This window comes from Clinocottus analis, unplaced genomic scaffold, assembly GCF_023055335.1.
Source record: "Clinocottus analis isolate CAN_PGR_092001 unplaced genomic scaffold, fCliAna1.0.p SCAF_26, whole genome shotgun sequence".
NCBI lineage: Eukaryota > Metazoa > Chordata > Actinopteri > Perciformes > Cottidae > Clinocottus > Clinocottus analis.
The window spans coordinates 610,484-623,530 of NW_027175998.1; the positions used below are offsets into that span (position 1 = coordinate 610,484).

At 43.5% G+C, this 13,047-nt stretch overlaps 1 protein-coding gene across 5 annotated transcripts in view; it reads left to right on the plus strand.

Moving 5' to 3' along the window:
• The window catches only part of LOC137794993 (zinc finger protein 638-like), a 44,526-nt gene that overhangs the window by 12,823 nt on the left and 18,656 nt on the right, over nt 1-13,047 (plus strand). For all 5 annotated transcript variants that reach the window (XM_068592194.1, XM_068592196.1, XM_068592198.1 and 2 more), the window contains exons 4-12: nt 444-473; nt 1,235-1,431; nt 6,399-6,574; nt 7,379-7,594; nt 7,781-7,879; nt 8,111-8,148; nt 8,242-8,288; nt 11,231-11,262; nt 11,451-11,567. In XM_068592194.1, coding sequence (XP_068448295.1) covers nt 444-473; nt 1,235-1,431; nt 6,399-6,574; nt 7,379-7,594; nt 7,781-7,879; nt 8,111-8,148; nt 8,242-8,288; nt 11,231-11,262; nt 11,451-11,567 — 952 coding nt within the window. The remainder of the gene's footprint in view (nt 1-443; nt 474-1,234; nt 1,432-6,398; nt 6,575-7,378; nt 7,595-7,780; nt 7,880-8,110; nt 8,149-8,241; nt 8,289-11,230; nt 11,263-11,450; nt 11,568-13,047) is intronic.

The window sequence follows — 13,047 nt, forward strand, 5'->3', positions numbered from 1 at the left end:
CAAGACATTTATTAATTAAAACTACAGTTAGCTAGAAAAAAAGTAAAGCGTTATTTGAATTCTTAAAAATGAACGGTTAGTTACCAGTTGATGTAACTACCTTCCAAAACGAGCATCCCTCCTGAGGACTTTTAACTTACCTGCTGAAGCCTTTTATCTCTACTATATCTTCTGTATTCTATCAAAGTTACTGAGATAATATTATGCATTTATTTTAGAAGAACAATCAAAAAGTGGCAAACATTAGAACCTAATTAAAGATGTATAAATACATTTTTGGTAGTGCCTTGTACTACACGCAACGATTTGATCGTACAAATATATTATTAAATGCATGTTAAAATCGTACAGCTTTGCATACAATTGCTGTTTGTAATTCTTTTCAAATTCAAGTAGAAAATGTTGAATAACATTCTAACAGGTGTTTGTGTGTGTCTCTGAAGGTACCCTGGTTGGAAACCAAATCTACCAAGGTCAGTTGGACTCCTGTTCTTATGTTTCCAATAATCTGTTTTTAGCTCTGACCAGCAGCCAGTGGGAGACGGCCCAGTCGTTGGGCGTGTCCCACACACTTTAAATTACTTGACTGCATGTTCAGCCAATCTGACACAGATCTTACATTTCTGTATACATTTGGAAGTAGTTCTAGTCATTGTTTCAGATAGCTTTCATACAATTCCACTACACAGACCGTAAAGGTGGAAAATACCGTCAATGTCCATGTTAAGAACCCATAATATCAAAAAAAAATATGTGAATAACTTTTCTCCTGTTTCAAACAGTTTATGCTCAACCTAATAGTCTATACTTGATAGTGCATAATTTAGGGTTATTTAGTTCCGTATTTGTTAAACATACATTGTGAATTTGTTTACATTTCTTCTGAATCCATCATGGCCGACATTGAACATAAACTAATCCTGTTTTAACCCTTGTTTAAACCAGTTGAACTAATCCAGGGTTAAAATTAAGATTTGCAACACATCTCTAATTAAATATAAACCAGTTTAAACCTAGATTTACTAACCCTAGATTAACTCTAAACAAGGATTTATTTAATCCTTGTTGGTGCAACCCAGCCTTAAAATATTAACCAGCCATGTTGCTCAGTCAGCACAAAAATGAAAAAGAGCAAAAAACAGATTCATGCAAATGTAGACCTTCGGACTTCCACATCACAATCCACTGTAACCTCGCCGGTTATCTATGCTAATGAATGCTATCTTTTATCCAGCCGGAGCGGACGATATGGAAGCCGGGCTCTGTGGGATCCCAAGACTCAATCTTCATCCCACTCTGTGTCTCAATCCCTCTCTGGTTCTCCTACCCCAAGTCCTCCTCGCAGCAAACATAGGGTGGGCCCCTATCCCTATAGGCCGCACACGGGGCCCTACTCCCCTCACAATCAACTTCGGCACCACCACTACGCAGGTAGTCCACATGTTAGAGAGAAGTGGTGAAATGTAGAGTTCATTTAAGGAAGGCCAATGATCTTAATATCATGAAATTAATAATTTGAATTGTAACTAGTACTTAAGCTCAAAGTTATGATGGCTCATGCTTGACTTTTAATGGATTTAGAAACGTCTTGAAATTGCTTTTGTTTTCTAATCCATCGTTTGTTGTAAGCCTTATTGCCTTCAGAAAGTAGTGGTATTGTTTCGAAATGGACTGTAAATAGCAGTTTGACCAGTAAATAGCAGTTATATGCACAAATGAGCAGCATGTTAAATATGTCAATGTCCTTCCATGTTTTCTTCATGCAGGGAATATAGAGAGGTGGTTCAACCTACTTACATTCATGTTAGAGATGATCGATTGGCAGCCGATCAACCAGTTTTCAGCTAATCGGCTTCATATTCTATTTGAATCGGCTAATCGACTTTGAGTCGATATAGCTAAATGCTAATTTCCAACACCTGTCCACAGCTAACGTTATTGGCCGCGGTTCCCAGATTCCTTAAGACGCTGTTAAGGGCTAAGAGTGTCTTAGGAGCGCTGTGAAAGAACGACATGTTTCCCAGAATCGTTCTTAGCTTACGACGCTCTTTCACTGAGAACAAAACGTAAGATCAGTCTGACCCACTCTTAAAAGCCTTCTTAGCGACCAACGTTCACTGCAGCCGCGTCAGGGAAAGTTATATCTGACATTTAAAGAAATACTAAAACCATGTGTAATGATGAATGTGCGCCCACAGCTGCAGAACACTGACGCAAGAAAAATAATAGCGTGAAAAGAAAAATAACAATATAAAAATAAAGAATTTCCCCTGTGTTCCTGAAGCGACATAAATAAAATTAATTATCATTACTATCACTCATTGCGTTTTCACACACATTCGGCATCTGCATATGAGTTTACATTAGCTATAAAAACATCAACAACCCTGTGGTATTTAACAGATATCAGGGAAACTAACGGGAAATTGAACTCGGCTGGAACCTCATCAAGAGAGGCTACAGCATAATACAGCATAATCTCGCGTCGTCGTGCGCAAAGCTGGATAGTTTACATAAATGCATGTGTGCGTCAAAAAACCCTGCTGGGGAGCGGCACTAGGAGTTTAGTCACCTCGCCCGGACAAGGGAAACCGGGGCACCCTCCAGAAGCCAGACCCGGGAGGCGAGCTCGTCGGCGAGTGTCTGGTTGCCGGGCTTTCGCCAATGGGGCCCGGTCGGGCTCAGCCTGAAAAAACATCATGGTGCCGCTGCCACTCCGTGGAATCACCACACGCGGAGAGAACCATCGGGGTCGGGTGCAGTGCAGACCGGGCGGCAGGCCGGGCGGAAGACCTGGGCGAGCCGATCGCCGGCAGCATGGACTAGCTCTAGGGACGTGGAACGTCACCTAGCTAGCGGGGGAAAGAGCCGGAGCTGGTGCAGGAGGTGGAGCGGTACCAGCCAGATATAGTTCGGCTCACTTCCACGCTCAGCAAGGGCTCTGGAGCCAAGCTCCTGGAGAAGGGTTGGACTTTGTCCTTTTCTGGAGTTGCCCAGGGTGAGAGGCGTCGGGCGGGAGTGGGGATACTCACGAGCTCCCGGCTGAGCGCCGCTATGTTGAAGTTTTTTCTGGTGAGCGAGAGGGTCGCCTCCCTGCGCCTCCGGGTTGCGTGGAGTAAGGCTCTGACTGTTTGTGCTTATGCACCGAACAGCAGCTCTGAGTATCCGGCCTTCTTAGAGTCAGTTGGAGGGGTCCTGGAGAGGGCGCCTCCTGCCGACTCTATAGTTCTCCTGGGAGACTTCAACGGTCACGTGGGTAATGACAGTGAAACTTGGCGGGGGGTGATTGGGAGGAACGGCTTGCCCTATTTGAACCCGAACGGTGTTCTGTTGTTGGACTTCTGTGCTAGCCACGGTTTGGCCATCACAAACACCATGTTCGAGCATAAGGTGGTTCATAAGTGTACTTAATACCAGAACACCTTAGGCCGGAGATCAATGATCGACTTTGTAATCGTATCATCTGATCTGCGGCCATATGTCTTGGACACTCGGGTGAAGAGAGGAGCAGAGCTGTCAACTGATCACCACCTGGTGGTGAGTTGGATCACATGGCGGGGGAGACGGCAGAAAAGACCTGGCGAGCCCAAACATGTTGTGAGGGTGAACTGGGAACGTCTGGCTGAGGATCCTGTCCGGAAGGTCTTCAACTCCCACGTCCGGAAGAACTTTTCACACATCCTGAGGGAGGTTGGGGACATGGAATCCGAGTGGACCTTGTTCAAAGCTTCTATTGTGGAAGCGGCCGCCAGGAGTTGTGGTCAGAAGGTCGTCGGTGCCTGTCGCGGCGGTAACCCGAGGACCCGGTGGTGGACACCGGGGTAACGGAAGCCGTCAAGCTGAAGAAGAATGCCTTTTGGGCCTGGTTGGCCCAGGGGTCTCCTGAAGCAGATGACGGGTACCGGCAGGCCAAGAGGGCTACAGCGGTTGTGGATGCTAAAACTCGGGCATGGGAAGAGTTCGGGGAGGCCTTGGAGAAGGACTTTCGGTTGGCCTCAAAGAGGTTCTGGTGGATCACAAAGGGAAAGCAGGGTCTACCCCAGACTGTTTTCAGCGGGTGAGGGGAACTGCTGACTCGGACTGGGGACATCGTCGGACGGTGGAAAGAGCACTTTGAGGAACTCCTAAACCCGGCCAACATGTCCCCTGGGGAAGGGGCAGCGCCTGAAGACCTTGGGGTGGGTGCACCTATATCCCTGGCAGAGGTCACTATGGTAGTTAAAGAGCTCCTTGGTGGCAAGGCGCTGGGGGTGGATGAAATCCGCCCTGAGATGCTGAAAGCGCTGGACATTGCTGGGCTGTCTTGGCTGACACGCCTTATCAGTGTTGCATGGTGGTCGGGAACAGTGCCCATAGACTGGGCAGACCGGGGTGGTGGTTGCCATCTTCAAGAAGGGGGACCGGAGAGTGTGCTCGAATTATCGTCTTATCACACTGCTCATCCTCCCGGGAAAAGCTTATGCCAGAGTTCTGGAAAGGAGACTCCGACCGCTTGTCGAACCTCGAATTCAAGAGGAGCATTGCCGATTCCGTCCCGGTCGTGGACCAGTGGACCAGCTCTTGACCCTTGCGGGACTACTGGAGGGGTCTTGGGAGTTTGCCCAACCAGTCTACATATGCTTTGTGGACTTAGAGAGAAGGCTTTCGATCGGGTCCCCCGGGGTTTTGTGGGGGGTGCTGCGGGAGTATAGGGTGCTGGATCCGGGCTATCCGGTCTCTGTGCGCCTACAGTAGGAGTTGTGTCCGTATCCTCGGTATTAAGTCAGACACGTTCCCGGTGGATGTTGGCCTCCACCAGGGCTGCCCTTCATCAGCGGTTCTGTTCGTGACTTTCATGGACAGGATTTCCAGGCGCAGCCGGGGGGGCGGAGGAAATCTGGTTCGGGGGCCTCGGGATTGCCTCTCTGCTGTTGGAGCGGGAGATCGACAGGCGGATCGGTGCGGCTGCAGCAGTAAAACAGGCGCTGTACCGGTCCGTCTTAGTGAAGAGGGAGCTGAGTCGGAAGGCGAAGCTCTCCATCTACTGGTCGGTCTACATTCCAACCCTCACCTATGGTCACAAACTCTGGGTCGTGACCGAAAGAACAAGGTCGCGGATACAAGCGGCTGAAATGAGCTTCCTTCGTAGGGTGGCCGGGCTCAGCCTTAGGGATAGGGTAAGGAGCTTGGACATCAGGAGGGAGCTTGGAGTCGAGCCACTCCACGCTACTCCTTCGTATCGTAGCCTGGGTCGGTCTGCTGGGTGTTTTGCCACCGCGACCCGGCGGAAAATGGATGGATGGATGTGTGCGTCAGCACTTCTCCTCACTTAAGGTGCTGTCGGACCGGGCTGTCCAGTCCAAGTACCGGCTTCCCCGTGTGGAGATCCAACGCCTCGTCACGCTAGTGTCAGCACACATCCAGAGGCCAACCCGCTGCAATGTTGCCCTCAGCCTGCGTTTTTACGCAGTGGGGAGCTCCCTGGAGGTGTTTGGGGACAGCACCGGCCTCAGCAAGGCATCAGTTTCACGGAGTGTGGCAGCTGTGACACCGATCCTCCTGCGCTATGCCCGGACACACATCAGAATGCCCACCACACGGGACGAGGTCCGCCAGGTCCACCGTGGATTTCATGCCATGGCTGAGATCTGGGAAACACTCGTATCTTAGCGCTCCTTCTTAGCCAAACCTTCTTTCGAGCCTTCTTAAGTCCTTAAGAACGAGCGAATCTGGAAAACGCAGCCATTGTAGGTTACATATACTTGCAATACTCCAGGCTCAATTCAGTAAAACTATTAAAGCAGGCTCAATTTGAACACTTTCATGTGTTCACATACAATCTTGTAATTGTCATTTTTGTCAAGACACAAATCAATCCAGTTGTTAGAAGATCTTTTACACAGCAATTTGAAATAGATATTGGAGAATAATGACCAGTTTTACTTCCTCACTAGCACTTAGCAGCTTACATATTTAAGGAGCTGTATATGTAAATTTAGAGCATTCTTATGTCATCAAACATCATTCATGTAAACGTATAGAGGAGGTTTGTCTCCCTGAGCAGAGAATTAAGTATCCTTTTTCTGTGTGTTATTATTGACGCTTCTCCTTCCTTTCTTGACATAGCCGGCATAAACATGCTTTTAGTGCAAGTGTGTGTCCACCACTTATATGCTCATTCGAATCAATCTAAATGCCCCCAATCTCGTAGCTTGCACCTTTAGAATTACTAATGCCAAAAACTTTGAGGAGCAAAAGGTCAATTGAAATATTCATATTGTACCCACGGGGGCTTTAAATGGCCCGGGGGCTTTAAATGGCCAAACATTTCCTAGACTTTTTAAAATTTTATTTGTGCATCTCGTCGACCATTTCTATTTGCGCCCCTGTCCTCCGTATGATTCATGGCATGTCTACAGGGGGTTCTTCTCGAAGTGGGGTGACGCGCCCTCATGATACAAACAAGTTCTCCACTGGAGCCAGCCGACATCCATCCTCCTCCAAGGCAGGTCATAATTCCAAACATGGACCACTACAGTACTTCACCAAAACTATCAAGAGCGGGACCAAACCTGGAACCAAGACAACTAGGACGGCAAGTGCCAAGGCTGCTGACGCAGCGGTTGTACAAAGCTCAACTTAGATGAACGGTTTTGGACCAAACTTGGACAAAATTTCTTAGCTAATTTGACAAAGAATAATACATGAGAAGGAGGGTAGCTCACACGGAACAATTAGAACTATTTATTTTGTCCTGAGCAAATTACACAGATGTACGGTACCAATAGTACCAACATTTTTTTTTTTTTATCTCAAGCACTTTCATGTCTAAATATGTGAGCCTCTGCCAGCGTTTCTGAACTCAACCATGTTCATAAGGTGGCTTATAGGCAGTGAAAATAAAATGTTTTCGTGAAAGTCGATTATTGACTGACCGACATATCAGTAAACTATCATTGGACTATTATTAGGATTAGGAAACTGTATTAATCCCTAGTAGGGAAACTCATTTGCCACCAATAATTCATAAACAACAATAGACACATACCACAGTGCACAGCAGACAAGAAAAACATTACAAAGAATAAATAACACCAGAAAATGTCCTGAAACATGATTGACATCAGAAAGATCGACTGCTAGAGGCTGATTTCAGCCACAATACTAGAGATAGTTTAGTTCTTGTGGCTTGACAAGTTGATGTTGGAATTATTTCAATTTTACAAAGTTATCAAAAAATTTCAGCCACTTCAGTACTTTTCTCGAACCCAGCCAAAATGTCATTGTGTATAAATACTTATAGTTTAGTACTTGATCAAAGTGTTGAAATCAGGCTTCTGGTTGTCTCAAACTGGTGCGCTCCTAAAACTAATCTAAATCACTATGCTGTGATTTCCAGTCTACCAAGCTTCCACTCCACAAGAAGAAGAAGAAAATAGTGCCTCCGGCCTCTCAGGACTCATCTGTTGCAGATCGTCTGGTTTATCTGACAGGCATCCCAAAGGATGCGTCTGAGCAGGAAGTTACCGACGTGGTGGGGTCCTTTGGCAAAATTAACAACGTGATCCTCATGCCATGCTCCGAGGAAGAGAGCCAGAAAGGGGAAGGACAAAAGGTGCTATCTACGTCTAACATAGTGGTTATTGAGGAATTTAGCAAATATTGAAACTTTGGGGATTTTTTTCAAGTCCATTAGAGAACAGTTTCAATGAACACATTTAAGTGAAAACATAACTATTTTTGTCTGTTTTAAAGGCAAAAAAACAACACATTATAACATGGTCACCCTCCCCTGTTGCAGGCGTCGGTATGCATGATCAAGGCTGAATGCGCCCAGGCTATGGCCAGCTCCACAAATCTCTTCATCAGAGGCCAACAAATCACTGCTTCAATCGCCAAGGTATTGTTTGGGGAAATATGTATATGAGGCATTGATGGTGTATCCTGTTTAAACCCTTTGATACATAAAAACATGAAGCTTGAATGAGTGTAAAAAGCAGTGGAAAGTAGGTGTAAGAAGAGGCAGATATTCATTCAGAAACTATTTACAGCACAAAATATTTTTTTACTTTAGGACCACATGTATTCTCTTGTATACTTTCAGTGAACACATTTTATTTTTTTGTTTTAGAAACCTGAAGCAGGAGAGTCTTTTGACGCTAACTACAGGTTTGTCACAGTTATCATCTGAAACATTTTCCTTTTTCAACTCACCCTGCCAATTTCAAAACTGCTCTTTTATTAATATTTCTGTTTCCACAGCAAACTTACTCCAGCACAGGACAAATATGCTGCTCGGAAGGACTCTGGTAGGAAATTGAGAAACTGGGAGTCTGCATGACTCACCGATAAAATATGTCGGTGCCGATATATCCAAATCTATCATTGTCAAGAAATGCTTAGTATGAAAACAATGTTTGGATTTTATAGGATAATCCCTCTGAATCATCACTTTTGACCCACTAGTAGTGTGTGGAGGTGGCTGTGTCTGAACTTTATCTTTTCTTATTATTTTGCTGTGTTTGGGACGCAGTGGCAGGCTCTCAGGGCCAGCTAGGCCTTTTCTGCTGACCTAAACAGCGCTGCGGATAAAGTGGCCTCTTGGGTCAGGCCCCGCGCATTGTTCAACTGCAGAGTTTTCTCTTTTTCCACGTCATACGGTTCAGCGGCTCTGCAGGTCGGTTGTGACACTTTTTTCACCCCAGTCCAGCCGTGATGTGGCCTATACGGCATGCAGTGAAGGCCTATGGCCGAAATGCACAGCCCGCCACCGTTGGGATGTTTCTTGGTGTCAGCAAAAAGCCTTTGGGCCCCACATGGGGGCGTAACCCTTGCCTTGCGCAATGCACATGACCCCCCAAATGCCTATCCCTGCAAGCGGTAAATGGTAAATGGACCCATACTTGTATAGCGCTTTTCTAGTCTTCCGACCACTCAAACCGCTTTAACACTACACAAACCATAATAATAATAATGCATTTTATTAGGGCCCAAGCTGCTGACAAGGTCAGACCGGTGGAGGACCTATTGAATTTCATGTTTATTATTATTATTTTTTTATTTTCTCATTGTTTGACATCATTGCATGGACAAATCAGGGGCTTGGGATGTACGTAAATTCTTCAAAATTTGCGCACCTCTCTAAATTGGCGAAAATGTCAATCTGATTGGGGTGTCAGAAAAAAGTCAAAAAAATTAGCTCCATAGCGCCCCCATTGGATGTAAAAGTTATTCATTTTTGCCACATATGTCCAATTGACTTGAAATTTGGCACACATGTCTGGGTGGACCTGCTCTACAAAAAATACAATAAGACCCTTAAGCTCCGCCTACTTAGTTTTTCCGCCATTTCGAATTTTGTGAAAAACACTTTTTTCCAACTTCTCCTAAACGCTTGGTCCGATTCTTACGAAACCTTCTGAGCATCATTGATGGGTCAATGTGATCAAACTAGGTAACAGATTTTCTTGATATCTCATTGCGTTTAGAAGATATGAACCAATTAACCTCTTAGGGGCGTGGCTCAATACGTAAATACCCATAACTTCCAATTCACTTGGCTAATCCCCACAAACTTTATAGCATATGTCAACATTGTGTCCCTAAACTAGGGACACGCTATAGTGAATCGCTCAATTTTGGCATTTTCCTTGTTTCCAGGCGTCGTACTTTAACAAACTCCTCCTAGAGATTACATCCGATTGATTTCATCTTCGGCTGATATGATGTTGACACCTTTGCAAATAAAATTTATCAAAGGATTTTAAAAATATCGAACAATGTGCATGCAGAGCAGCGCCAAAGAGACGCCATTTTCCATGAAAATGGAAGTTGTTATAACTCGCCCCGACATTATGCAATCGCCTCCATATTTCTCATATGTCATGACCTCCTGACCCAGAAGACACCCATATGATAATTTTTAATCCTAGTCATAGCGCCACCTAGTGGCAGCAGGAAATTACTTCTCCTCACAAATTAGTCAGATCTCTCTCAAAATGTGTCAGATGAGAGTTAAGACATTGATAATGCATCAACTTGAAAATTGTACGGATCCGTTGAACGGCGTCGAGTGGGAGCATCATGGAAGTTCAATCCTGCGCCATGACCGAATAAACCCATGTAACTCGACTCCACATCATCAGATCCTTTCCAGATTTCACATGTCTGATGAGAGTCCAGGCCTGAAGACATGTGCAGTCTAATTTTGAATTTTAGTCATAGCCCCACCTAGTGGTAACAGGAAGTAAAATGCTCTATACTTTGGCTTGCTTCTCTTAGTAGGTCAATCTGATCGACATCAAATTACTTTTACACAAGCATAGGACTTTCATGAGGACATTCCCCAAAGCTTTTGATGTTTCGTGAAACGCCGTTGCCGTGGCGACCAATCCTTCGCCGTCAACAACGAAGGTGCTTTTGAGGCACTTAGCATGCTCAGAACATAACTAAACTTGCCACACACATTGAAAGGCAGAGATGTAGTCGCCTGATATGATTTGAATGCTTCAAAATGGCACTTCGGCTCTCTCGCGACCCCTACAAATTTTAATTTAAGCAGCCCCAGCGCTACGGTTGACCTACATGTGTGAAACTTGGTATGCATATGTACCACATCTAGACTTAAAATAAAGTCTCCTGTGACCATGCTCTAAAACGTACAGGAAGTCGGATAGCGCCCCCTAAAAAAACTCACTTTTTTTTAATTTTTACAGCGCTTGAGTTGTGAAAGCCCACAGCTATCGCAACCGATTGAGCTAAAATTTGGCACACATGTCCGGGGGGCTCTTCTGTACAAAACACAGATTGAAACCCTTAAGCTTCGCCTACTTAGATTTTCCGCCATTTTGAATTTTGTGAAAAACTATTTTTTCCCCAAATCTTCCTAAACGCTGTGTTCGATTCTCACAAAATTCTCTGTGGATCATTACTGATCATTACTGGTTCAGTCTCATCAAATGTATCAAAAGCTTGTTGATATAGCGACCCGCATGCGTCCCCGACGTGCTGTAGCCAGCTAGGGCCCGCTCATAGCTGCTCGCAGCTTTAATTTATATAGTGCTTTTCTAAGTACTCGAAGTCACTTTACATAACAGTTAAAATATCCTAAAAGATAAACAATAAAACTAATAGAATAAAACAAATAAAAATGTGGGGAGGTCAGAGTGGTGAAAACCTACTAACATAATATAATTGTGGCTCTGTTTGTATTTTGTTCCCTATCTCCCTCTCCTCCAACATTCCACCGCAGGAGGCGAGGCTGACCATAAGACTTCTGATGAGGTACATGTTGCACACATACCCTGTGAAATATACTGTATATAATAGCAGTCTCAAAAGGGCGGGTAAGTGTTGTTATCCAAATCCAGAGGATGTGATTATCACTTGTAATAAAATATTTGTATTTACATATTAGTATTCACTTATTTTGCATCTCATTTTACATCCCAATACAATGTCTCCTACATAAGGGCATGGTATTGGTCACAGGACTTCCTGAGAGCGGCTGGTCAGAGAGTGACCTCATCAAGCTGGTCCAGCCCTTTGGAACTCCCTCTGACATCATCATGGCAACACAAATTGGAAAGGTTGGTTTAAACTCAATTCCGTTTGAAGCTATGACCTGGTCAGTAGTAATACAGGGAGCGAATGCAAGTCCTCAGTTCCTTGACATTCCTTGGCTTTCTCTGTTAGTTTCACAGCAGCTGTTCAGTATGATAGTCACAATAGATTATCATGAATTTCATTTTTTTTTTTTTTATTTGACCTTTATTTAACCAGGTAAAATAAGTTGAGAACCAATTCTCATTTACAATGATGACCTGGAGGCAGCAGCACAAACAACACAGGTACAATACAGGATGACAAACACATAAAAATAACAACTAGAAAGAGCATTTCCTGCAAAAAATGCATTGGAATGCAAAAAGCTAAAGCTTATTGCTGAAATATTTGAAAAAAATAGCTTAACATAGTGGAATATCTTAAATAAGCTAAATATATTTGAAAATGAAAGAATAGCTGAATATATATGAAAATAGCTGAATATATCTTTTAATATAGCTGAAAATAGCAAGATAGATGAATACATAAATGAATAGCAAATAATTACTAAAAGTATAGAAAAGGCAAAATATATTTGGAAAAGTTCAAAGGAAAACTGCATCATCTGATTCAGGGGTGTCAAACTTAAGGCCCGGCCCGCCAGGGTGTCCAGTCCGACAGAAGAAAAAAAAAACTGCTTTTTTTTAGATGGACGTTAGCAAAGCTGGGATTCGAACCACTGGTCCTCTACTTTCAAGACAGACTTGCAAACCATATATATATATATTTGGATATATGTGTATATATGTGTGTGTATGTGTGTATATATATATATATATATATATATATATATATATATATATATATATATATATATGTATATGTATATATATATATATATGTATATGTATATATATATATATGTATATGTATATATATATATATATGTATATGTATATATATATATGTATATATATATATATATATATGTATATATATATATATATGTATATATATATATATATGTATGTATATATATATACACACACACACACACACGCACAGATGGTTTTGTAGACACTCTGCAACCCAATAATATCATTAGTCTTATCGACTGCGCCTGTGGATCAATGGTTTGCAAGTCCGCGCGCGGCCGTTTCACGTTAGTGGGCGTTAACGTGTGCTGCCATGCACGCGTGTGAACAGCCGTTCGAGTGCTTGCAGCATTCCAACTAATAAAGATTTGAAAAACAATAGTTGGAATGCTGAAACATTCCAACTAATAAGCCTGCAGGAGAACATGAAGTGTGCTTGCTTTAGCCACACTCAATAAAAAAAATTATATTTAATTGTGCTTTCTTCGTTAGCTGGGTATGTGACGTGACAAAATAGATCAGATGAGGAGTCGGCAACCCACGGCTCCAGAGCCGCAATGCCGTCTTGTGGCTCCAAGAGGCTTTGACAAAAAAAACAAAAAATGTTTTTTTTTTGCAGTGAAAAATCTTTTGAAAGGAACTCCTCTTA